Source organism: Oratosquilla oratoria, chromosome 16, assembly GCF_046742065.1.
Source record: "Oratosquilla oratoria isolate Oo_2021 chromosome 16, ASM4674206v1, whole genome shotgun sequence".
NCBI classification, from domain to species: Eukaryota; Metazoa; Arthropoda; class Malacostraca; order Stomatopoda; family Squillidae; genus Oratosquilla; species Oratosquilla oratoria.
The window spans coordinates 51,927,700-51,955,414 of NC_134792.1; the positions used below are offsets into that span (position 1 = coordinate 51,927,700).

Below are 27,715 nucleotides of genomic sequence, written 5' to 3' on the forward strand. Positions count from 1 at the left end.
CATTGCCCACATTATCTTTGATGACAGTTCTTTATACTCCACCACACACCTATTTCATTACTTGACAACAATACCACTCCTTCTCTACCACACCCTCTTTTCATTCCTGAACACCTTACCTACCATGCTCCAAAACTCACACATCCCTTTTAGTTCCGTTTTCACTCAACACTAATACATCCACCGTTGTTCTCCTACAACCAATCTCTTCCCTTTTGTTCTAATGCCTATTACACTTACCCATTTACACTGATCCACTTAATAGGGTTTTAAGTGAAGTCCCCCTCCTAGGCACTCTTATGCTTTGACTTTTCACATGAGAAAAAATAGTGGGGATCTCTAGTCTCTCTACTCAATCTGTTTTAGTTATCATCTACAATATTCATGTAATCACAGTAGTGGCATTCTCACCCCTCCTCCCCTCACCACCACTAAAGAGAATCAAAGAAGGAAGAGGTGAAGAAAGGGAAATGGTAAAGGACAGATTGAAGGGGACAGCTGTAATGCAAAAGCATCTTTATTGATAAATATATTACTTTAACAGAGATGAATAATTTGTGGCTCTGGTCAATTAGGGTGACCCAATAGTCACTAAAGTAGTGAATGCATGTTACCATGCAGCTACTACCCCAGCACAGCAGCAACCATTATTATTATTATTATTACTATTAGTTTTGTGTCACACTGCATAGTCTGCACACCAGGAAATCAGCTGGCAAATTCTCACTGTGCTTGCTAAAATTGTCTCAATGATCTGGAAATGTGTGCTTCTACAAACTATGCCAAATGTCCAATTGTAAACTTTTGAAAGTAAAGCGAAGATCATTTGATGACTATAGATACCATATTTATGTCTACTATAGCCTTTAAATCACAATAAGTTTTTTTTCTACACAGTAGGTATATAAACTGCCTAAGAAAAATATGTGAACATGTTATATCAATGAATGTATCCAAGCTCAACCATGCCTGTTCAGTGTAAAGGATTCAGTTACTTACAAAAAGAAGAATTCCGTCAAAATATTATAAATACATGGTCACTTAAACAATAAAATCTATTCAACTCTTCAATACAAGTTTAAATATGACTGTATTAGGTGTTGTCACATCTGCCACAGCAATTTCCATTCCAGTGATTAAACCCAGATCTGTAAAAAAAAAAAAAAAAAAAAAATTAAAAAAGAAAGAAAAAATAATACATACATGCAATAAAAACATTACGAATGTGTGTTCACAAATGCATAAGTAACCACTAGGAAAAGGTAAACTAACGAAGCAGAGCGCTTTCGTATAATTACATCTTCAATGCTGATACAAAGATCAGCACTGAAGATGTAATTATATGAAAGCGCTCTGCTTTGTTAGTTTACTTTTTCCTAGTGGTTACTTACGCATATATATATATAAAATATCTCTTGATTAGGGATAAGGAATAGTCTTCCATACAGATGCATAAATACTTGGAATAGCTTAGGTGATATAGCCCAAGCTGGAACAATACATTAATCTGAAGCTGAGTATGATCAATTGGAGAGTAAGAGACCAGATGCCGTAAGTGCTCCTTTCCTGTTTACAACAATTAGGTAAATCCAGAAATCACTGAAAACTAAATTTACTTACAAAGTAAATAAATATCACTTCTAGTTTTTACAAACCTGTGAGAGTTTTTTTAAGATTTGGTCTTAGTTTCTCTTCAATAGATGCTGGAGAATGAAGGTAAAGAGACTTGGTCTTCCCATTGATCATTGCTTGCAGAGCAGGGCTCTTCATCTGAAATAATATTAAGAAAACTTATAACACTCTACTACACCCACGTACATTAAAAGACCCAAACCTTAGAGTTCTGGTTGGAAAACTCCTCCCAGACCCACTTATGCCCTTGCTTTTCTTTTTTAGGAATATCCCCTTTGGGGCTACAGAGAGGAGGTTGCTTAGTCCTATTCCTGTCACAGTTTTGTTGCCTTTACAAAATGGGAACGCTCGGTGGCAGTATTCTTTCTCCCCTACCACAGGCTTTGGCAAAAAAAAAGGGAATGTACATTCAGAAAAGTGGTACAGGACAGTATTAAGAGTTGGGGGGACAGCATAATGGAGGGACAGTTGCAGTATAATTTCTCTACGAATAGATTTCCTCCATCACAGACAAAATGATGCATGGCTCTGGTCCATAGGGGCACCCAATATAGACCTTAAAGTATCAGTTGCATGCTACTGAGCAATTTTAACCTTACACTGACATGCAGCCAATACCCCAGACAAGGTATTGGGTATTACTCAATTTATAAGAAAAAGTACATTACCTGATATTGTGCCATCTCCTTCAACATTTTAACTAAATCTTGCAATTTGTCTGTAGCATTTATTTCCAAATTTTGTGGCACCTGGCTGCATGCCAAACAATCTTCCTGTAAATGACACAAAAATAGTCAACTTACTCACTAGTGACACTAGTTGTTTCTAATTTATTAATGATATGCAATCAATACACAATACAGAGAATGAAAACATACATATACTTCTTAATTTATGTGTTCCATCATTTTTTTTAAATAATGCAATGTTTTGATAGAAAAAAAAAACACTTCAAAGAGAAAATGGAGAAAAGTGGGAGGTGAGCCAGTTGTTGTTTGCTGATGACACTGTGCTTGTAGCAGGATCAGAGGAGAGATTGAGGAAGTTAGTGACAGAGTTTGAGAAGGTGTGTAACAGAAGGAAGCTGAAGATAATTGTGGGCAAAAGTAAGGTGATGAGATGTACAAGGGGAGAGAGTGACAGTAGGCTGGAAGTGAGCATTAAGGGTGAGAAACTGGAGGAAGTGGATAGTTTCAGATACTTGGGTGCAAATGTGACAGGAAAGGGAGGAGTGGGGGTGGAGGTAGAATGTGGAGTGGGGGTGGAGGTAGAATGTAGATTGAGAGAAGCGAGTAAATGCCTTGGTGGATTAAAAAGTGTAATGAGAAATAGACATCTGGGAATGGATGCTAAGAGGAGGTTATATGAAGGAGTGATTGTGCCAACAGCAATGTACGTGGCAGAAACATGGAACATGAGAGAGGAAGAGTGAAGGAGTTTGAATGTGTTTGAGATGAAATGTCTGAGAAGTACGATAGGGGTTACTAGGCTAGATAGAGTGAGAAATGAGGAGGTGAGGAGGAGAACAGGGGTGGAAAGGGAGCTGGGAGATAGGGTTGATGAAAGAGTATTAGGATGGTTTGGACACATGGAAAGAATGAGTGAAGAAAGATTAGTAAAAGAAGTGTGGAAGGCGGAGGTGGAAGGAGTGAATATGAGGGGGTGTCCTTGGATGAGATGGATGGATGGGGTGAAAGGGGCTTTACAAAAGAGAGGAATGTCTGTAGAGGAAGGACGGGAGAGGACAGAAGATAGGGGTGAATGGAGAAGGGTTGTGTATAGATGATGCTGTGATGCATGAGGGGGAATGGGTGGGGGATGGGGGGTGAGGAGGTATGTATGAGAAAAAATTTGATGCAGCCCAAAGGGATTTCTCCCCGTCTTCTCCTTTCCTGCATGAGGGAACGAAGAGGGGGGGTCGCCGAATTTATGAAGTGGCCTTGCTGTGGATGTGCTGTATCTTGCGACACTGCTTCTGACCCAGGGCAGTGGACAGGATGCAGGGATGACCCGTCATCCAGGAGGTGCTAAGATGGGAGGGAGGGAGGAGGGTGGAGGGGAGTGGAATATATTGGAAATGAAATGGGTGAGAGTGATTTCTATGCCTTTTTCTTTTTGGCTACCCCCCGTGTAAGGGGGAAAAAGCCTTTGGTATATATATGTATGTATGTATATATATATATATTGTCATGGGTTGCTTGCTTGGTTTGGCCTGAGTTAACGTAATGAGTGGAACTTCAGTCGAATCTAGGGGTAAGTCGAGTTCCAGTTGGGAAGCAAACCCACAACAATAATGTGGAACGTATAGGTAATTTAGGTAGATAAAAATACATTCTGAGGAAAAGCTCTATTTGAGACTGAATGTAAGTAGGGATTATAAGGATTGCGGTTGAGGTAAGATAGACGTCTGCACGAAACTTAATTAACTATATTTACACACAAAGAAAAAATAAAGTTTTACTGATTAACATTTATGAACATACACTCACAATATTCTGAGGAATAACATGAATACACTTTCCTAATAAGGAAAACATACAATTCACAAATCACAGAGTCTTAACAAACATATATAATTCACACAAAATAATTAATAACCCTATACAAGTCCAAAGAATTTGGTTTTAAACAATACTTGCGAACAAAACAGCAATGCACCGATATACAGCGTCGAAGAGGTGAGACCTGGGGTTGTGTGAGAGTGGGGGTGGACAACCGGGGAGGCTCTTTTTATACCCGAGGAAGGCAGGGCCAATAGTTTCATGGCAAGGTTCATGGCAAGGTTTCATGGCAAGGTTCGAAATTAAAGAAATGAAAAGAGACATAAATGAACTGAAGAATGATAATGAAAAGAAGAAAACTAATGATAATAATAGCGAAAATCTAAAGCAGGAAGTGAACAACAAATTCCAAGAATTGACACAAAAGATCGAAGAAAACTTAGGTGGGGACAGTATCCAGGAAATTAAGAAGTGGAAAGAAAATATTGAAAATAAAGAAATTGCTTTCAAAGAAATAGTCAAGCAGCAAATGCAAGATAATGCAAAAGACACAATCATTCAAGTGATTAACGAAAAAGCAAATTGGGTCAGGGACACAGTAGATAGGAAGAAATGTATTGTGGTTTATGGGCTTAAAGAAAAACAAGGATTGGCGAGGTACATGAGAGAAAAAGAAGAAAAAGAGACAGCAGTAGAAATCCTTAATGAAATTCAGGGGGGAGATAGTGATTCAGGCACAGACTTAGAAGAGACTTACAGAATTGGTCGCTATACTAAGGATAGGAATCGACCTCTAAAGATAAAACTAAGGTCACAAGTGGTAGTAGAAGACATATTTGAAAAAGTAGGTAACTTGGCAAAGAGTGAAAAATACAATAAGATATGGATAAAAAGAGAAATGAGTACTGAGGAATTAGAAAAAGAAAGGGCGCTAAGAGAAGAAGCAAAGGAAAAAAACTTGAAAAGATCGGAGACAGAATGCAAAGAATTCCAGTGGAGAGTAATAGACTTGAGATTAAGACAATGGCGCTTCAAAACGAACAAAACAAGGGAAGAAGAAACCAGGGAGAAGGAAGAAATTTAAAAGTGGCCTATACCAACATTGATGGACTAATTTCAGGACTGAACGAACTCAATGATTATCTGTTAGAAGCAAAACCAGACATAATGGGAATTGTAGAGACTAAACTAAGAGGTGAAATACCATCCACTGTTATCGGACAAGGTTTATACAACTACTGGATAAAAAACAGGGACAAGAAACAGGGAGGGGGAATCATGTTCTTGGCCAAGAAAGACCTAAAGGTGACAAAAATTGCAGAGGGCAAAGGTAATGCTGAATTGATCATGATAAAAGTCGAAGGCAAGAATATGAAAAGTAGAAAGTTTGTGGTGACTTATGTGCCTCCAAAAACAAGCGCTTGGAAAGAAATTGAACATAAAAAAATGCTAGATGACACAAGAAAATCACTCAATGAGATACTAATGGGTAAGGGTAATCTGGTAGTTATGGGGGACTTCAATTGCAAAGAAATTTGTTGGGACAGCATGACAGTGCAAGGAGGAGATGACTCGTGGGGCAATGTACTGCTAGATATGACCATGGAGTACACAATGACCCAATGGGTCCATGAAAACACAAGGTACAGAAATAATGAAGAGCCATCGAAACTAGATCTAATATTTACAACAGAGCCTGAAATAGTGCATAAAGTCCAGTATGAGACACCAATTGGAAAGAGTGACCATGTACTCATCGAAACTATACTAAAGGAAGAAATAGACATAGAGAGGAACGAAAAGCATAGGAAAGGAAGACTGAGGTACAACAAAACAGACTTTACAAAACTAAAGACATTCTTCCGGAATGCAAACTGGGAAATATTTTACAGGGAAGAAACAGCAGTGGAAGAGAAATGGAATATATTGATGGAAAACTACAATGAAGGGGTAAACAGGCATGTACCAAGACAAAAGCGAGAGAGAGAGTACATTAAATGTTGGTTCAACAAAAGATGCAGTGAGGCAAAAGACAGAAGGGACAAAGCTTGGAAAAAGTGGAGAAAAGACAAAAAACAAAGCAAATGGCAAATTTATGTTAACTATAGAAATGAGTATGTTAATGTGAGAAGAGAGGAGAAAAGGAACCATGAGAAGGATATTATAGACAAATGCAAAGAGCAACCCAAACTATTCTATCGGTATGTGAATGGTAAACTTAAAAACAAACAGGAATTGGTGAAACTATGCCAAGGAAACATAGAATACACAGAAGATTTAGAGATGGCCGAAGTCATGAACAATCACTTTAAATCTGTTTTCACCAGAGAGAAAATACCGAATTGTGACATAGACAAAAACAAGAAATCTCCCCTCATGAATGAGTTTACAGCATCACTAAAGGAAATATCAGAACATTTATCAAGGCTGGATGTCAGAAAATCACATGGCCCGGACGGTATTGCAAATTGGATTCTAAAGGAGTGCAAAGAAGAACTAACAGACAAAATACACATCTTAATAAACAGCTCACTCAAAGAAGGAAAGATACCCGAGGACTGGAAAAACGCTAACATTGTACCAATACACAAAGGAGGAAACAAAGAAGAACCCACCAACTATAGGCCAGTATCACTAACAAGCACCATTGCCAAAATTTGTGAGAAAATAATCAAGAATAGATGGGTAAAACATCTGGAAGACAATGACATATTAAACCCAAGACAATTCGGATTCAGACAAGGAAGATCATGCTCCACAAACTTAATATGCTTTTACTCAAGACTAATAGACATAGTGCAAGAAAGAAATGGATGGGCTGATTGTGCATTCCTAGACTTCCAAAAAGCCTTTGACAAAGTACCACACAGAAAACTACTAAAAAAACTGGAACACATAGGAGGAATACAGGGAAACCTACTAAAATGGATAGAGGACTTTCTGACTGGTAGAAAGATGAGAGTAGTGCTCAGAGAAAAATATTCAGACTGGAAAGAGGTGATCAGTGGAGTACCGCAAGGATCTGTGCTGGCACCAATAATGTTTGCTATCTATATGAATGACATGGATGAGGACGTGAACTGCTACATGAGCTTCTTTGCCGATGACGCCAAACTGCTAAGGAAAATAGAAACTGATGAGGACTGTGAAGCACTGCAAGAAGACCTAAATAGGGTATGGAACTGGAGTCAGAAATGGGAAGTGGACTTTAATACTAAGAAGTGTAGCATAATGGAGTTTGGAAAAAGCAAAAACAGAATATCAGGAAAATATACAATTGGAACCAAAGAAGTAAAGAAAGTAGGATCCGAAAAAGATTTGGGAGTAATTATCACGAACGACTTGTCCTATGATATACAGATTAACAAAATTGTCGGGGAGACTTACAACTTGCTAAGATCAATAAAAGTGGCGTTTACATACTTGGACGAAGACATGATGAAAAAAATATTGGTTACATTGATAAGGCCTAGATTAGAGTATGCAGCGACATTGTGGTCCCCCAGTACCAAAAAGAATATAAAGAAAATAGAAAGAATCCAAAGAGCAGCTACAAAAATGGCACCTGCACTTGCAAACCTATCATACGAAGAGAGATTGGCTAAACTGGAGTTACCGACACTGGAGCAAAGAAGAGAGAGAGGTGACCTATTGACCATCTACAGAATCATGAAAGGCACAGAGGTACTCGATAGTGAGAACTTACTTAACTGGGACAAAAGAAACACAAGAGGACATGGAAAGAAAATAAAAAAACATAGCTATAGAAGAGAACTGAAGAAAAACAGTTTTCCTCATAGAGTTTTGGACACTTGGAACAAACTGGACAATGAAATAGTATGCGCAAAAACCATTCATGAGTTTAAAAACAAACTAGACACTGCAAGATACAAAGGCAGGACAACACGAGCATAGCTCCCCTTCCCGCAAAATACAACTAGGTAAATACAACTAGGTAAAAATATGCTGGCCACGAGTCCTGTTCGAAGCAGTGAGTAGTAGGCGGGCGATTTGAAAATGGCTTCATTCACGGTTGGCTATAACAATATATATATGAAGTGGCCTTGCTGTGGATGTGCTGTGTCTTGTGACACTGCCTCTGACCCAGGGCAGTGGACAAGGTGCAGGGATGACCCGTCAACCAGGAGGTGCTAAGATTGGAGGGGGGTGGAGTGTATTTAGGGATGGAATGGGTGGGAATGGTTTTATGCCTTTTTCTTTTAGGCTACCTCCCTTGTAAGGGAGAAAAAGCCTTGGTATATGTATGTATGTATGTATGTATGTATGTATGTATATATATATATATATATATATGCATATATATAAATATATATACATATATACATATATATATATATATACCAGCAGCTTTTTCCCCCTTACAAGGGAGGTAGCCAAAAAACAGACATAAAATCACTCCCATCCATTTCATTCCCACATACTCCACTCACATTCACCCCCCTCCTTCTTTTCTTGGCTCCTCCTGGATGACAGGTCATCCCTGCATCTTGCCCACAGCCTTGGGTCAGAAGCAATGCAGCAAGATACAGCACATCCACATTAAGGCTGCTTCATTTGATCAGTGACCTCCCTCTCTGTCCCCTCATGCAGAATAAGAGAAGACCGGGAGAAATCCCTTCGGGCTGCATCAAAATATCATTCACACTTACTCCCTCACCCCCCATCCTTCACTCCACCCACTCCCTTCCATGCATCACAGCATCATCCATACACAACCATTCTCCACTCACCCCTGTCTTCTCTCTCTTCATTTCCTTCCTTAACAGACATTCCCCTCTTTCCTAATACCCCTTTTACCCCATCCATCCATCCATCTCATCCTTGGTCGTCCCCTCATGTTCACTCCTTCCACATCTACCTTCCAAACCTCTTTTACTAATCTTTCATCACTCGTTCTTTCCATGTGTCCAAACCACTTTAATACTTTTTCATCAACCCAATCTCCCAACTCCCTTTCCACTCCTGCTCTCCTCCTCACCTCCTCATTTCTAACTATCTCACCTAGTAACCCCTACCATACTTTTCAAGCATTTCATCTCACATTTAAAGTTTACTTTTATTCCAACTGTGGTTTCTTCATGATTAAAGAAATACATAGATATAAAAAAAAGAGAAGATAGGGAGAAATCCTTTTGATGCAGCCCAAAGGGATTTCTCCGTCTTCTCTTTTTTCTGCATGAGGGGACAGAGAGGGGGGTCGCTACTTTAATGAAGCAGACTTGCTGTGGATGTGCTGTGTCTTGTGACACTGCTTCTGACCCAGGGCAGTGGGTGAGATGCAGTGATGACTCATCATCCAAGAGGAGACATGATAGGAGGGAGGGAGGTGGGTGAATGGGAGAGGAGTATGTGGGGATGGAATGGGTAGGAGTGGATTTTATACTTTTGTTTTTTTGGCTACCTCTTTTGTAAGAGGGGAAAATCTTTGGTATATGTATGTATGTATGTATCTTGGTCTGTTGGGATATTGGCTGTCAGGGTAATGGGTGTCAAGATTATGGCAGTCGGGAATCTCCTGTCTGGCCCCCTCAATGAGGATAGAGGCCCATGTGGGGCTTGCTGGTAGATAGGGAATGGTGAGATGGATGGGATTTATGGGAAGAATGCATGAAGAAAGACTAGCAACTAAAAAATATAAGAAGAAGAAATGAATGGAAGGAACTTGAGAGGACAACCAAGAATAAGTTGGATGTATGGGGTAGAGGGAGCATTGGTTACAAAAGCAATGTCTTTGAGGAAGACCAAGATAACAAGCCCAAATCCCTGACAGCCAAAATTCTGATATAAATGATATTGGTGGGTAATAAACTCCAAAATGGGCCAAAATGAATCTAAACTACCAAAATGAACCTTCAGACTATCTCTGGTGGTACCTATAAATTTCAAGACCATAATATAACAAGGTTTTTTTTTTTCCCCTTACAAGGAAGGTAGCCAAAGTCAAAAGGCTTAATTCCACTCCCACCCATTTCACCCCCACTCACCACCCCTCGTTCCCTCCCTCTCATCTCGGCTCTTCCTGGATGATGGATCATCTCTGCATCTTGCTCATTGCCCTGGGTCAGAAGCAATGCATCAAGACACAGCAAGGCCACTTCATTTAGTTGGTGACCCCCCCCCCCTCCATCCCCTAAAGCAGTAACATTGAAGATGGAGAAACGCCTTCATGCTGCTTCAAAATATCATTCACACATAACCCCTCCCTACCATCCCCACCCATTTTCAATTAAGGTTATTATATATGTCATAATGTAGTGCTTTATGGAAAACCAGAATAGCACTCAAAATATTAAGACATTAAAAATATTGTTATTATATACAAATTAACCCTGGACAGGTAGCGTTGTGTCAGATCCGCACCAGGACGCTGCACAAAACGCGTTTTTTTGTTTCTGCGCATAGACCCCTGGCATGATCTCGCTTGTATTTCAGGGACCGTTAGTCATTCACTGGCCTCAGTGAAAGCAACATGTGTGTCACCTCTGCTCCGCCACCTTCACCCGCTATTGCCCTCCAAAGTTGTAAATGGTGCATATCTGACACCACACTACCGTTACTCGGGTAAGTCACGCAATTGCAAAAGGTTTGCATTTTACATTACTGCATTATTACTTAGTGAAATAATTTTATTGTGTTTATCGGAAAATATCAGTGAATGGTGTAGCTACCTGTACCAATTGCCATATTGGATCGGAGGGCAGCGAAAATTTGATTTTGAGGCTAATTTTCAATTTTTTTCTATTATCAGATTTCAGCATGGCAAAGAGAAGCCTGACGGAGGAAGAGTATTTGCAGGCCCTTTTCGTGAGTAGCGATGAAGAAGAGCCTTATAGTGACTTTTGAGGCATATGCCCTCTCTGCCCTTCCTCTTCTAATGCCTGGACCAAGCTTTTGTGTGCAAAGTGCCATAAACCTGCATGTAACTCGCATGTCAACTACATCTGTGACCAGTGCCATCGCGCGTGGTAAGTTTCACGAATGATTTTTTTTTACCAGTTTATACTTACTAAATATAATTTTTAATATTTTTTATCCTCAACTAGGGCCATTGTAAATTACTTTTGCAAAATTTCATGCATATCCATCAATTATTAGTACTCTAAATATGCCTTTCTTTTACGTAAATTGCACACAGTAAGGGTTACATTGAAACTAAGCCCTTTTTTTTAGTTTATAGTCACTAAATATCATTTTCTAAGGTTTTGTCATCATCTAGGATTATTGTAGATGACTTCTGGAAAATTTCATCCAGATCTAATAAGTATTTTAGTGATTTTGTACATAAAAAAATTAACCGCTTTTTCTTTTCTTTACAGATTTTGCAGTTTTGCTCCAATCAACAATGTTTTTATATCAATCAACTCAGGAACTCTTTTACTTTCAAGAAAACACTCGTTATTAGTGGAATTTGGTATTCTAAAGTGTACAGTGCCTGTTATTTGACCAAATGTTTATTTTTACACATTTTTTGTAATCATGTAAGTAAAGTGTTATTTTTATATTCAGCGTTTTTTTTTCTCCTTCACCAGTAGAAAGTAGAGTCTTTATATTATTAAAATATAATAAAATAAATAGAGAAGGGCATAATGGTAACTGGGTATAAGCGCCCAAAGTGAAAGTAACAGATATGACACCCCGCTACCTGTACCGGGAGAGTTTGTCCATGCTACCTGTCCAGGGTTAAAATGTAAAACAATGAATAGACACATTATATGTATGTTTAGTTACACAGATACATATATATATATATATATATAGAGACATTGGGACAAATTATGGGAAAGGTGGAGGGGGAAACACGGGTCTTTATCTGATTATCGAGTTTATTCCTGACCGGTTTCGCTTACAATAGCTTCTTCAGAGGAGTGTTACTCTGGGTCGAAGTTGGCGGTGTATATAGTGAGTCAGGCCAATGTTCCCTCCTTGTGGAGTGGTTGGTGGCTGGTTCCAGTACATGTCAAACAGCACCGGTACAATATGATACAATAATACCATGATATGTTTTGGTATATTATATTATATATTATAATTTATATTGTATATTGTATCATAGATCGTGTTGTGTTGTATTATTATTATATTACTATTATTGTATCATATTGTACCGGTGCTGTTTGACATGTACTGGAACCAGCCACCAACCACTCCACAAGGAGGGAACGTGGGCCTGACTCACTATATACACCGCCAACTTCGACCCAGAGTAACACTCCTCTGAAGAAGCTATTGTAAGTGAAACCGGTCAGGAATAAACTCGATAATCAGATAAAGACCCGTGTTTCCCCCTCCACCTTTCCCATAATATATATATATATATATATATGTATATATATATATATATATATATATATATATACATATATATACACATATATATATATATATATATGCACTCTCAAACTCGTCATACGAGGAGAGATTGCTAAACTAGATTTACCGACTCTGGAGCAAATATGAGAGAGAGGTGACCTATTGACCATCTACAGAATCATGGAAGGCACAGAAATACTTGATAGAGAGGACTTGTTAAACTGGGACAGGAGAAGCACAAGAGGACATGAAAAGAAAATAAAAAAACATAGCTGCAGATGAGATCTGAAGAAAAACAGTTTTCCACATAGAGTTGTAGACACTTGGAACAAACTGGGCAAAGAATTAGTGTGTGCAAAAATCATTCATGAGTTTAAGAGCAAACTAGAACACTGCCAGATACAAAGGTGGGACACCACGAGTGTAGCTCCCCTTCCCGCAAAATACAACTAGGTAAATATATATATGTATATATATATATATATATATATATATATATATATATATATATATATATATATATATATATATATATATATATATATATATATATATATATATATATGTATATATATATATATATATATATATATATATATATATATATATATATATATATATATATATATATATATAAATACAAGTGTATCATTTTTCTGTTGATGAGAAGTAGCCATTTCAATTAATTCTAGAAAGTTCCACTCCATCACACATGTACCAATGCTTTTCTTATCAGTATTTTTATTTTTCAACATATATTCCATTCACTCATCCCTTTCATTCTTTTTTGTAAGAACCATGAGAAAATTGCATAAAGTTCCTTACCTAGTAGTACTGCTAATTCATATATGGCATTCCATTCTCAATTATCACATTGTTGGCTTAATATATACACTCTTTTCACACTTACTTTGTTACACACATTTACTTGTCAATATTAGTTACATAAATAATATAACTATAAATTACCTTCTTTTCATGTTCATATGTATAGGTGTATATACCATCTATGTCATTGAAGACACAGTAGTTATTCATTGGGGTACATGCAGAGGTTGCCAGCTTGAATACCTCTGTGGCACAAGCAGCAGCTATGACAGCATTAGTTGATGCCACTGCTGGAATGATGCGTTTCACAACTCCCTGGGTCAGGCGATATGTAACACCACTAATGCCTGCAAAGTTAAGCAACAAATGTTATGCATGAGAAACATTCTTTCTCCTAAAATAAAATTGTTTCCTAATACTTGCATGAAAAGTTTTCTCCATGAACTACATCTCATCATGACTAGTGACAATGCACATTAAAGTGTATTCTGGTGGAATGATATTGCCTACACACTTTGAAGAAGCGAACTGGGATGAATCCATGAATACCATGGGAACAAGGAGGAACTGGGAAATCTCTCTAGATATTTACAACCTGGGAGTGAATAAAAATGTGCCAAAGGAAGCAGAAACAGGACTGGTTTAACAAAAAATGTGAGACTGCAAAAAAGGTCAGGGATGTGGCTTGGGGAAAACAGAGAAGAAACAATAAACAAAAGCTTACAAACAAGCTAGATATATTCACAGGGAGGAAAAAAGGGATTTCTCCTCATTTCCTCTATTTTTGCATGAGGAGACAAGGAGGGAAGGTCACCAGGTCAATGAGGTGGTGGGGCCTTGCTGTGGATGTGCTGTGTCTTGCTACATTCCTTCTGAACCAGGCAGTAAGTGGCAGATAGTGATGACCCTTCATCCACAAGCAGCTAAGATAAAAGGGAAACAAATGGATGGTGGATGGGAATGGGAAGGATAGCCCTGGGTGGCTGCATGCCCTGGCTGGATTGGGTAAGAAGCTCTTGTTAAACAGATAGATATGCACTCCAAGCATTTTTACCTTTATGCTTTCTTTACTTAGGAACCAAAAACACATCATAGAAAATAAAAATAACAATTTCTTCTTCCTGCAAATAGAAAGAAATTATCTTTGAATATGAAGGAATGGGAAGAGAAAGCTTGGGTCCGGATAGCAACGTCACCCCATGCACCGATGGAAGCACTACTGATTCCTGCATATCTATTGTCCCTGAAAGATGACTTTTACTAAATACACTAATCCACATTTTGAAATTTTTATACTTACTGTACTCTGCTGCTCTTTTCAGTGCCTTTTCATAAATCCAAGTAATATGTTGTGGATCATCTCCATCAATGGGCTGATCTTCACCAAAAGGATTATCCTTTGGCCATGAAAGCAGTCTTACATATTCAATACAGTGTTCTGGGAGACGGGGAGTGTGTGCAATTGTACACAGTGGAAAATTCACCTGTAAAGTGAAGAAGTAACAACATTCTTTTCCCTAAGGTTTTAACTACTTCAATAGTTCAAAATTTTTACATTTGGCTATGGATTACATCTTTTCACATCAATGATAAACTATTTCTAGTAATATGCCTAAATCACAACTTGCAAACAAAGCCTATTTCATTTTCTACCTGGGGTGGAAACAGATCCAAGGTGCATTCAATACATGACGTTAACCCTGGTAGAATGACACGTGTATTCCCTCTGAAACCTTCTGTGCCTCCATCAACCAAAGGTATAACTGAAGTCTGAAAATCAGGAAGTTGTAAATTATACATTATTGGGACATCATTCACATTTCATAGTACAAACAATATTTTGGGGAGTATTACCTGGTCTAGCATTTCATCTTCATAATTCAACAAAGATAGAAGCATTCCATTAATCCAACGCCGAGCCACAATTGAATCTAGTCCACATACAACCAAATGGAAGCCACGGTAGAAGCTTTCATCAAAGTCTTGAATCTTATTGTAATATCTTGTACAAAATTAAGGATAACAAATATGATTATTTGGATTAACTTTCAAACTTTTATATTAGCTTTGCATGCAAAATATCAAATTACTTATTTGCCACCCCAGGGAAATGGGGAAGGGCTCTCCATAAATCTTTTAACAAATTATAGTGGCTGCAAATAAATTTACATGCAATTTCTATGGTATATAAAAAATAAAGCCTTAATACAAGAACAATAAAACAATAGGAGAGGACAACACAAGAAACAAAAGTGGAGTCATAACACTAGCAAATAACAGCTTACCCTTCTCCAACAGAATGGGTGAAAACAAACAATCAATCCCAGACACCATCACTGAAATACTCAAAACACAAAGAAATAAAGAAAATAACCTAAAACATCACAAACATTTAAGTCCCTCTAACTACATCAACCCCAAGAGGCTGCATTCCACAGCTCCAACCTATTAGAATAACAAACCACACACTGGCAGGTGACCTAAATGTGCTTGCCACACAAACAGCAGACTAATGAGGACACAAAATTCTTGAATGACTCTACAACCTAAACATAATCAACTCCTGCAACTAACCCCACAAGACAACTTCTCCAACACAACAACCAACATTGCCCAACATAACAATGTGTTCACGCTCCACACAAAGCCAAACCACATGGGAAACCATACAAGACTTTTCATCCAATCACCTCCCAATTGAGATCACCATAGAACTGGAAGAGAACCTGCAACACATGACCAAGAGGATGTTCATAAACTACCAAAAAGGAAACTAACAGAAATACTCAAAGACAATGAGAAAGAACTTGAACATGTTGTAATCCTCTTTCTCAAAATATTATGTAATATTAATCATATGTTTATATGGATGGGGTGGTGCACAGTGGTGAATCCAGGTGGACCCCCCCCTCCTCCATTTGTTCCTTTATTACCTCATTGCAGCGGTCAAGAAACCTGCCTCTTGTACACTGGTACATGGCAGAAAGCAGTAATACAGTGGCAGATTTTTATCCCAGCATTTAATAAAACACTTCAGTGAGAATTATTGAAAGTATATGCAACACATTATTGAGCATAAATCTTTAAATCATTACTTTTGTCCAGTATTTTGAAAGAAACTAAAATGAGAACATGTACTCCGATTTATATTCAAAATCATCGTATTCGTGCTACGGAATACATCTGTTTAAAAGCATCATCTAAATTTACAAAATTCAGGTCAGCCACCCCCAAAGCATCATCTACATTTACAAAATTCAGGTTAACTCCCCACCCTCCCCATTTTGATCCTGGATCCGCCACTGGTGGTACAGGAGGTAAATGAAAGGGTACTGGGCAGAGGACTGTAGATGGTTAAAGAAAATGGAGAAAAGTGGGAGGTGAGTCAGTTGTTGTTTGCTGACAACACTGCTTGCGGCAGGGTCAGAGGAGGGATTAAGGGAGTCAGTGACAGAGCGATTGGAGAAAGTTGAAGGTAAATATGGGTAAAGGTGAATATGTACAAGGGGAGAGGATGGAAGCAAGTTGGATGTAAATTTTAAAGGAGATAGGCTGGAAGAAGCGGCTAGTTTTAGGCATTTGAGATCATATGTGGCACGAGGGGAGTAGAGGTGGAGGTAAGTTGTAGATTGAGAGAAGCAAGGAAGTGCTTTGAGGGATTAAAGTGTAATGAGAAATAGGCATTTGGGAATGGATGCAAAGAGGAGAATATATGGAGGGGTGATTTCCTGACAGCACTGTATGGAATGGAGACTTGGAATTTAAGAGAGGCAGAGAGGAAATTTTTAAATGTGTTTGAAATAAAATGTCTGACAAGAATGATAGGGGTTACAAGGTTGGATAGAGTGAAAAATGAAGAGGTGAGGTGGAGAATGGGGATGGAAAAGGAGATGGGAGGATAAGGTTGACGAAAGAGTATTGGGATGGTTTAGACACATGGAAAGAATAAGTGAAGAAAGATTAGTAAAAGTGGTGTGGAAGGCAGAGGTGGATGGATTGAATACGAAGGGGATGACTGAGGATGAAATTAAGTGTCTTGCTACACTGCTTCTGACCTAGGATAGTGGGTGGGATACAGGGATGACCCTTCATCCATGAGGAGTTAAGGTGAGAGGGAGGAAAGGGTGGTGGATGGGTGTGAGTGGGTATTTGCCTTTTGACTTGGGTACTTCCCTTACAAGAGGTAAAATGGCCACTCCCATTCATCATCCATTTCCCTTTAATCTTAATTCCTTGTGGATGAAGGGTCATCCCTGTCTCCTGGCCAGAAGCAATGCAACAAGACACAGCACATCCACAGCAGGGCCAGCTGCTTCATTTACACAGTGACCTCCCCCCCTCCTCATTCCCTCATGTAAAATAGAGAAGACATTGGGAATCCCCTTTGGACCACATCAATTTATATTCCATTCACAACCATTCTCAATTCTATGTCTTGCCCTCACCCTTCCCTGCTCAACACAACAGACATTCTCCTTTTACTCAATGCCCCCTTCACCCCATCCATCCATCTCATCTTCACTCTTCCCCCTCAAGTTACCTCCATCTATCTCAGCCTTCTACATTCTTTTTCTTGGTCTTTCCTCACTCATTTTTCACATGTGCACATCTATGGGATATCACTAGAGCCCCTAAAATATCATATACTTACTTCTTTTTCTTCTTCTTTCTCCTTTATTAACCCCTTCCATACGGTGCCGCACACGTAGGCGTCATGGACTTAGATCTCGGTGGCAGCAGCCAATGCCAGCCGTACGACGTGTCGTAATAATACTCGCATCATAAAATATAGTCACCGCTTATATCGATCGTTCTCTCTTCACCCGTGAATTTTGATAACCATAGAAAATGCGATTACAAAAGAATTAGAAAGAATGTCATTATGGAGGGGCGACTACAATAAATATAATCAAGACGCCGATATGGCAGCCTCGCGAATACACTCGCTCCCCATGACGCCTACGTGTGCAGCACCGTATGGAAGGGGTTAATGTATAATATGTAATATTTTAGGGACTTTAGTGACCTCTCATGGACCAGAGTTATGCTATGCTTTTTTTCTTTTTCTTATGCATGGAGCCAATCTTCACTCAAACAAGAATGCTGTTCACATTTAACTTGTATTATCCTTCCATTCTGCCACTGCCTTCCTTCCCTCCTTCCGTAGATCTCTCCTTTACCACCTCTATGACTTCGCCCCTTCAGTGCCACATTATCTCACAGGATGAAAAAAAAACAATTAATACTGCTGAGGAAATGCTCTTTTTTTATGGATGTAATTACCATTCTCACAATCACAAACCTCCAACAATTATGAAAAGGCACATTCATACAAGGATGCTTGCTGGCCAAGTGGGTCTGGCTGTTGCTACTTGTGGCAAAGGTTCAGTTGATGGTGGTTCAAACCCTCCCCACCAGCAAGCTAAACTAAGGGCATGGTTCATTAAATTTCACTTTACAAAGTCCTCTGTAAGGGGCACCATACTAGCCTCCTGATGGAAGGGAATTAGTGATGTTAAGCCAAATCATCAAGTCATATTCATACAAAAAAGAATTATCTGTAGTACATTCTTAAGCAAATAAATTACACTGTAACAAAAGGATACGGATGGACAGTACACCCTGCAATTCTTCTGTTTATAAATTCAGCAGCAACTTCAGCCTTAGGCCTACCAATGTCTTTTTTACGGAAAAGAAATTGTCTATTGAGATTGGACAGATCGATTGTGTCCATATCAATGACATGTATGTCAGTAAATCCCATTAAGGCCAGGTCTTTTAATAATTCACATCCCAAACCTCCAGCACCTGTTGAAGTAAGAATGTGATCATATTGTGTTTATGTTTATTCTCTAGATTAAAAAGATCAGGTTCAATGCTTAAACACCCATATGCTGATTACTCTCCATTTATGCAAGAGTGTTCCTAAAAACCTCGCATAAATAAAAACTGCAAAAATAGTCATAATTTCCTAATAAAAAAAATGGAAAATAAGGGTGTCAGGTTCCAAAATAGTAGAAAATTCCGCCTTTTTAGTTGGTTTCTGAAAATGAATAGCATCATGTGAACATCATGAGTAACTGTACATGTTTATGTGTGTGTGTATTTACATAATTGTAGTATACAGGATAGGAGCAACACACATCAGGTCCTGTCTCCTACTCTCCAATTTTCCCACACCTAGCCTCACACTTATGCACAGTTTTAACTTGCTCTATATCCTTAATTTCCAACTGTCATATTTAGATTTGAATCTATGTACTGTTTGAGCCTCAGCTATATCACTTTCTAAGCTATTCCAAGTATTTATGCATCTATAATGAAAACTGTATTTCTTCTGATCCTTTAATTTGTTCCCATGATCACCTACAGCCCCCTCATCACTAATCAAGAGATCTCTCTTGATTAGTTGGCCCAGCACTATTAGTCTTTCCTCATATGGCTTATCTGCCAGGGGACCAGTTTGGTTGCTCCCCTTTGTATTCTATCAATCTTACTTATATTCTTCACTTTGTGTGGGATATAAGTAAGATGCATTGCAGCATCATTCACACACAACCACCCTCAACTCACCTCCATCTTCTGTTCTCCCCCCTCCTTCCCCAACAGACAATCCCCCCCTTCCCAACTCCCCCTTTATCATATCATTGACATGGACAAGAAACATTACTGGTGTAAGTACCAATACTCTCCATCTTGTCCTCATGTATCTTCCCTTTTAAAAAAATTCTCATCCATTCGAGTAGGTTGCCTCTTTGTCCTCCAACATGCTCTAAATTCCACATAAGTTAATTGTAAGATCTATCTATCTATATACCAAGGGCTTTTTCCACATTATAAGGGAGCTAGCCAAGTCAAAAGGCACTCCCATCCACTACCCTTTGCTTCCTCTCATCTTAGTTCCTCATGGATGGTGGTTCATCCCTATATCCTGCCTACTGCCCTGGGTCAGAATTGTGAGGTATTTTATCAGAAGCCTTATCTTGGTTGACTCACACAGTTCACCCACCACTCCCTTTCTTCCAGCACATCAGTCACTCTCAAGTAAAAGCTTAAACGTTTTGACACACATGACCTTCCAGATCTGAACCCATACCGACGGATAGAATAATCATCTATTCAAAATATTTGGTCCATCAATCTTTCACAATCCTTTCACACAATTTCACTATTGTAATGGTGTTTGTATGTGCATGTATTCCCAAGACATGTAAGGGTCCATTAAATTCAAACAAATGTGAATTAATAAAGGTTTTGGCTAGATTTTAAATTGCATAACAATTATGTTACAATGTAAACAATGTTTGAAATTCTTGTCAAGTAGCAGCATGGCTGATTAAATGCAAAGCCCAATATTCTTACCCAATGTTAATGTGGGAAATCATATAAATAGAATATTTTCTCTTCAAAAATTTATTGCATTAAAGTGAAAATGTGAAACCAGAACATGTATAAATTGAGTTACCAGAATACATATACATACATATATAAATACATAAATATATATGTGTATATATACATATATATATCTATATATATACATATATATATATATATATATATATATATATATACATATAAATTATATAAAAATATATATATATACATGTATATATATATACATATATATAAATATATAAAAATATATATATATACATATATATACATATAACATAACAAGAAATGTCAGTTTGCACTGCTGAGTCAAGTGTATTTTGCTATTTACCTATCACAAGGACTTTGATGTTTTCTTGTACCACCTTCAGAGTCTCTGGAGAAGGTTCAAAGTCAGGATGTGTAAATGGTCCAGGCCTTTCAAGAAGTTTCCGCACATCATTCCAGTGCTCAGACCATTCAACTGTTGTCATCTTTAAATAGGGAGAAAAAATAACTTAATCCAGACACTAGAATGGAAATAATCAAGGATCTGACACTGAAAACAAGCAAAAAACTGAATTTTATAAGATTAGTGGCAAGAGCAGGTTTTGGCCAGCAGAAATAAGTACTAATCATAGCATACAAACAACTAATAGAACCACACTTGACTATATCTCCATACAATGTTCCCTACATCCTGCAACCACAAACCAAAACATTAACCCCCAACCACAAAACAAAACATTAACCTCTTCCATATAATGATGCCTACATAGGTGTCATGAGGCTTGGCGTCCTGAATATATTTTTTTTATAGTTGTAGCTGAGTGACCCCTGAATTCTGTGAACTGGTTTGATCACATTTTCTGTGTTTATTATTACTCAGATTGAAAGACAGTGAGTAAATCAACTGTGACTTTATATTTTATAACATGAGTATTGTGATGCATCATTGTTCATCAGGCATCCAATGCTGGGCACAAGAATTTGACTTGTATTGGAGAGGTTAAGAATATATAGATCCAACCAAAACTATACGGATCATTTACACATCAAAACTAAAATCCACTCCCTGCCCCCTATAAAATACATGAAAATGATAGACATAGTTCATAGTTCTTACATGTATGTTTGTAAGAATAATATATAGATCCAACCAAAACTATACCAATCATTTACACATCACAACTAAAATCCACTCCCTGCCCCCTATAAAATACATTAAATTGATAGACATAGTTCTGTGCAAGAAACCTTAACCCCTTCATTCCAGGCCAAAATCTCGCCGGCAGCATTAGCTGCCAGACGTGCAATGTTGCGTCATAATACTCGCATTATAAAAAATAAAGTTACCGCTGTATTGCTCGTTCTCTTTCACCCATGAATTTTGATAACCATAGAAAATATGATGAAGCCAGTTTACAGAGTATGGGGGTCACGCAGGTACAACCACAATATATATAATCAAGACGCCGACATCGGCATCCTCGTGTACCCACTTGCTCCTCATGACACATATGTGGGTGTCATCGTATTGAAGGGGTTAACCTCATACATCCCTCTCACCATATTACACAAACACAATCAGCTGAACACAACAAAAACACATCCCTAGCATAATACTACTATGAACTTACTCTCTTTAGTAGTTCAGCATCATCTGCAAAAAAGTTCATATAATATTCTACACCTTCATCCATTTCATTTATATAAATAGCAAATATTGTTGGAGCCAATACAAAGCCTTGTGGGACTCACACTTATCATACCTTCCCAATTTGAGTTCTTGTCTCTAAGTACCACCCTCATTTTTCTTCCGTTCAAGAAATCTTTCATCCATTCCAATAACTTTCCTTGTATTCCACCTATTACTTCAATTTTTCTTAGTAGCTTCTTGTGTGGTACTTTGTCAAAAGCCATTTGTAAGTCCAAGGAAGCACAATCTGCCCATCCATCTCTTTCTTGCATTATTTCAATTAATCTTAAGTAAAAGCATATTAACCCCTTCGATACGATGATGCCTACGTAGGCGTCATGAGAAGCAAGTGGGTACGCGAGGATGCCGATGTCGGCGTCTTGATTATATATATTTTAGTTGTACCTGTGTGACCCCCATACTTTGTAAACTGGCTTCATCATATTTTCTATGGTTATCAAAATTCACGGGTGAAAGAGAACGAGCAATACAGCGGTAACTTTATTTTCTATAATGCGAGTATTATGACGCAACATCGCATGTCTGGCAGCTAATGCTGCCCGCGAGATTTTGGCCCGTAGTGAAGGTTTTAAGTTTGTGGTACATGATCTTCCACTTCTAAAACCAAATTGTTTAGGATTTAGTATTTTGTTCTCTTCCAAGTGTTTAATCCATTTATTCCTTATAACTTTTTCGCATAGTTTTGCTACTGTGCTTGTATGGGATACCGGTCCATATTCTGTTGGATTTCCTTTGTCTCCTTTATTTATTGGTACAATACTGTATTTGCATTTTTCCAATCTTGCAATACTTTTCCTTCTTTGAGTGAGAAGTCAATCATCTTGTGTATTTTCTCCATTAGTTCATCCATACATTCTCTCAACATCCAGTTTGTAAGTTCATCGGCCCCGTGTAACTTTCTGACATCAAGGTTTTTTATTTGGTCCCTTATTTCTTTCTGTGTCACCGTTATCTCTTTCATTTTGGGGGATCTTTCTTGCTGTCCTTCATCCCGAATTTGTGAGCTTTCAATTATAAATATAGACCTAAAATGCCTGATCATAACTTCAGCCATTTCTACATCATCTATATATTCTTTACTTCCTTCACACAGTTTCATTATTTCATGTTTTTCTTTCGTTTATCATTTACATATATGTAAAATAGTTTAGGTTGGTCTTTGCATTTATCTATTATATCTTTTTCATAGTTTCTTTTTTTCTCCTTGTATATATCTACATATTCATTTCTCAGTTTGATGTATGTTTGCTATCTGGTCATTTTTTTGTCTTTTTTTTGTGTGTGCATATAAATAAAAAATTAACAGCATTATTGCAGTTATTAATTTTCTTCCTTGAATTCTCTAATGCTTTAATTAAACTTCTTGTATTAGGGGGATGAGAAAATACCAGGTAATCTATTGTTGCCTTGTGTTATATTGACATTTTATCCTCAAGTGGACATCTTCAGGAATTACATCCCTGACAATGAATTATACAATTGTTACTGTTATAACATATTTACTGATATAACATATTACTATTATAATAATGAATATAAAGGACACATTTTCTATCAAAGTAATAACATTAGAATACAACATAGGCTACCTACAATATTGAATGTGTACCCTTGCCATGTTACTCTCTGCTTATGTACTATGCTAACCTCATCTGGCTGGGGGTTGACTCCATGGCAGTAACATTAAGGTGAGGTAGGAGGAGGTGGGTGGTGGTGGTGGGAGGATAATTATCTGGGTGGTGGCTTGGGGTGGTGACCTCTCTACACCCAGAAGTAGTGCAGATTTAAATAGAGATTGTAGATGTCACACCAAAGTGTATATTCATCGATGGGGAATTCTTGTCTTGTGAATTAACAATGCTTCCAACAATACATACCAAGGACTGTGCCTCTCATAACAGCACATACATAGGTTATACGAGATGTAGTCTTTACTGGCTTTAATGCTGCATGAACAAAATGGAGCAATAAAACAACAGGTAAAATTTTAGTTGTGCACACCTACGCAATATAGCAATATAAAATTAATTATTAATTTTGAAAATTGTAAAAGATCAATGTAATATGCAATTTTCTTGGCAGAAATCAATAACAAAAAAGTTACTAAAACCTATTTTCTAACAAATGAAGTTGTGGCAGTTGAATGATACATCATGTTTGTTTTGATAGGTGCCAAGGTTGAAGAAATGAAAGGATGATAAATTAGGCTATTCTAACCTAACCTACATAACCTAACTAATGTTTAGTAATTCGGTACCTCAAATTCTAAAGATCATCTAGGTTTTCTTCGTCATGGATGGTGATGGTCTGATTATTAATGTACCTCAGGCAAACAGATGACAGCAGAACACCATGTTCTCTCATAAGTCCAAGGAAGCCTACTGTCTTTGTAACAGCAGTTATTAATGTCATCTGGAGTTGGAGAACACCTAGTCCACAACGTGAAAGCTATCATCTGACAGTGACTGGACTGGCATGGCATCTGGACCATATAATTTTTGTTTTTCATTTCCACCAAGAAAATTATATATTATGTTCATGTATTATAATTTACAATATTAATATTTAATTTTCTAATTCTATATTGCATAGGTGTGCACAACTAAAATAATACCAAACAATATATAAAACACCATAAGAAAGACACCAGTAGAGATGAGTTAATGAATAACACAAAAATAATCACTAGCATTGGGGATTTCCAAAGATTATAATTGCTGGAAGCGTAGTTAATTTGCAAGAATTCCCCATCACTGAACATACAATCTGATGTGCCATCTATGATCTCTTTAATTAATTCTGTACTATAATACCTTACTAATTACCCTCCACCACAATCCACCAACCACCCCCTCCTACCTAACCTTAATGATGCTACTGTGGGGTCAACCTCCAGGCAGGTGAGGTTAGCATAGTACATAAGCAGACAGTAATGTGGCAAGGGTACACATTCAACATTGTAAATACCCTACATCATATTCTAATATAATTACTCCAATAGAAAATGTGTCATCTGTTTTTTTTTATTATATGGTAATATTGCATAATTCATTGTTACAAATATAATTCCTGAAGATGTCCACTTGAGGACGAAATATCAATATAATATTGTTACATTAGGTGATTTGGAGCTTGCTCATCACCCTCATGCAAGAAGTTTAATCAGAGCATTAGAGTATTATAGAACTGCAATAATGTTGTCATTTATAATTTTACATGTATACAAGAGAATATGCTCCCTTCTCCAATGTGTGTGTGTGTGTGTATAGGTAAATATTTAGTTTCGACCATGGGAGGAATATAGCAATAGAAAATTAAATATTAATTTTGTAAATTAAAATGTATCAACGTAATATGCAATGTTGTGTGCGGAAATGAAAATAAAAATACCTTGCTACAAGCTAAATATGCTAATGAACGAAGTCGGTAGCATAGGACTGGGACGCCATGTTTGTTATGGTAGATGCCGACGTCGAAAAAATGAAAGGATGATGAATTCGTCTAAGGTAAACTAAACTAAGGTAAATTAAACTAAACTAAACTAACCTAACCGGTAAATCTTTAGTTTCGACCATGGGAGGAATATAGCAATGGAAAATTAAATATTAATTTGTATACTCCGCAAGCTGAGAGTGTGGTTGAAAAGCCCGCCAACGTCTCTCATGACGACAACAACAAGGACGAGCCGGATGACATCTAATTTGCAGGTAATGATTTATTAAACACAGGTTAGGTTAGGTTAGGTTAGGTTAGTTTAGTTTACCTTAGAAGAATTTATCGTCCTTTCATTTCTTCCGACGTCGGCATCTACCATAAACATGGCCTACCATTCATCGTCCACAACTTCGTTACTTAAGAAATGTGTTTTAGCACCTTTTTTGTTTTTCATTTCCGCACACAAAATTGCATATTACGTTAATACATTTTAATTTACAAAATTAATATTTAATTTTCTATTGCCATATTCCTCCCATGGTCGAAACTAAATATTTACCTGTATATATATATATATATTACAGGTGATAAATGTAATCACACATTTGTCAATAACGTAGAAACCACTGTTGGAGTAGAAAAGACTGGAAACAGGGAATCTATATATTTCAATTGCAAACTGCAATCCTCATTTACTGAAGAGGATTGCAGTTTGCAATCGAAACATATAGATTCCCTGTTTCCAGTCTATTCTACTCCAACAGTGGTATCTATGTTATATATATATATAGAGGCAGGAGATTGGTATGATGGAGAATGCCTGTGTATAAAAGATATTGTGATGCAAGAATGGATGGGAGCAGGAGATATGGGGAGTAGGGAGTGGCTGAGTGTGAATGATAATTTGACACAGCCTGAAAAGATTCCTGCTCATCTTCTCTCTTTCTGCATGAAGGGACAGATGGGGGGGGGTTGCCAAGTAAGTGAAGCAGTCTTGTTGTGGAATTACTGTATATTGCTGCATTGCCTCTAATCCAGGGCATTGGGTGAGATATAGGGATGAGCTGTCATCCACGAGGAGCTAAGATGAGAGGGAGGAAAGTGTGGTAAGGGTGGTGGATAGGAGTGGGTACCTGCCTTGACTTGGCTACTTCACTTTTATAATAAGATTATCATTATGATTATAAGGCCTATAAAAAATAAAGGGGAAAAAGCCCTTGGTATATATATTATGTGTAGGTATATACTTATACATATATCATATTCATGAGAAGGATGACAGTCTAAAACCCTATATCTAATGAAAGGTATTGAACAATATAAGTTTTATCTTCAAAATACATGAATGCATGACTGTATGATAGACTCAAAACAATTCACCTATCTCGTGAATTCAACCACTTCTATATTCTGTCCAGGTGAGTTTCCCATCCACACACATCATGACAGAGGACACGGGAAGCTACCCTCTGATAACCTATCCTTATATTTTCAGTTAATTGCATGTCGGTATTTTTTCTAGCGAAAATATCTAATAAACTTTTCCACTCACCTTCTCAGTCTATTTGTTTACAATACCGACCCTCGACTGCACCGCATTCGATTGTTATTGTTGTTTTTCCTAAGGCAGGTTTATTTTAAACACACCTAATAAATTCATAGTTTTATTAACATATTATATGGTTTAAACAACATGTGACTTGAAATATATGTAAAGGAATGTTCACCTTAAAAAAAGTGTTTCTCATCTACTGAATGGGATCTACTATCCACCGTCTCTTACTTAATCGGTGTTTCCGGGTACATCTGTCAAGAGTTCAAGAAAATTGTATGTACAAGCTGCTATTGCAAATGGGTGCGTTTAAGGTGCTCTTTATTTGTCGCTTCTCAGGAA

General features: G+C 37.6%; 2 protein-coding genes across 3 annotated transcripts; one reads left to right on the forward strand and one right to left on the reverse strand.

Moving 5' to 3' along the window:
* Window positions 1–501: 501 nt before the first annotated feature.
* Uba3 (Ubiquitin-like activating enzyme 3) lies at window positions 502–27,584 on the reverse strand. 2 transcript variants are annotated; one of them, XM_076199797.1, is made up of 10 exons: window positions 27,549–27,584; window positions 21,019–21,160; window positions 18,899–19,100; window positions 15,147–15,294; window positions 14,946–15,062; window positions 14,593–14,776; window positions 13,434–13,639; window positions 2,301–2,405; window positions 1,656–1,770; window positions 502–1,148 (listed from the first exon to the last, which is right to left on the reverse strand). In XM_076199797.1, exons 1-10 carry the CDS (start codon window positions 27,567–27,569, stop codon window positions 1,060–1,062), a joined length of 1,329 nt encoding a protein of 442 aa, XP_076055912.1. In that variant the 5' UTR covers window positions 27,570–27,584; the 3' UTR covers window positions 502–1,059. The 2 variants fall into 2 exon arrangements, with proteins under 2 accessions (XP_076055912.1, XP_076055913.1); XM_076199798.1 differs by lacking the exon at window positions 27,549–27,584 and adding an exon at window positions 27,374–27,429.
* LOC143034097 (uncharacterized) lies at window positions 9,942–11,708 on the forward strand. The gene is made up of 4 exons (XM_076200040.1): window positions 9,942–9,950; window positions 10,496–10,715; window positions 10,903–11,119; window positions 11,471–11,708. Exons 1-3 carry the CDS (start codon window positions 9,942–9,944, stop codon window positions 10,995–10,997), a joined length of 324 nt encoding a protein of 107 aa, XP_076056155.1. The 3' UTR covers window positions 10,998–11,119; window positions 11,471–11,708.
* Window positions 27,585–27,715: the final 131 nt, after the last annotated feature.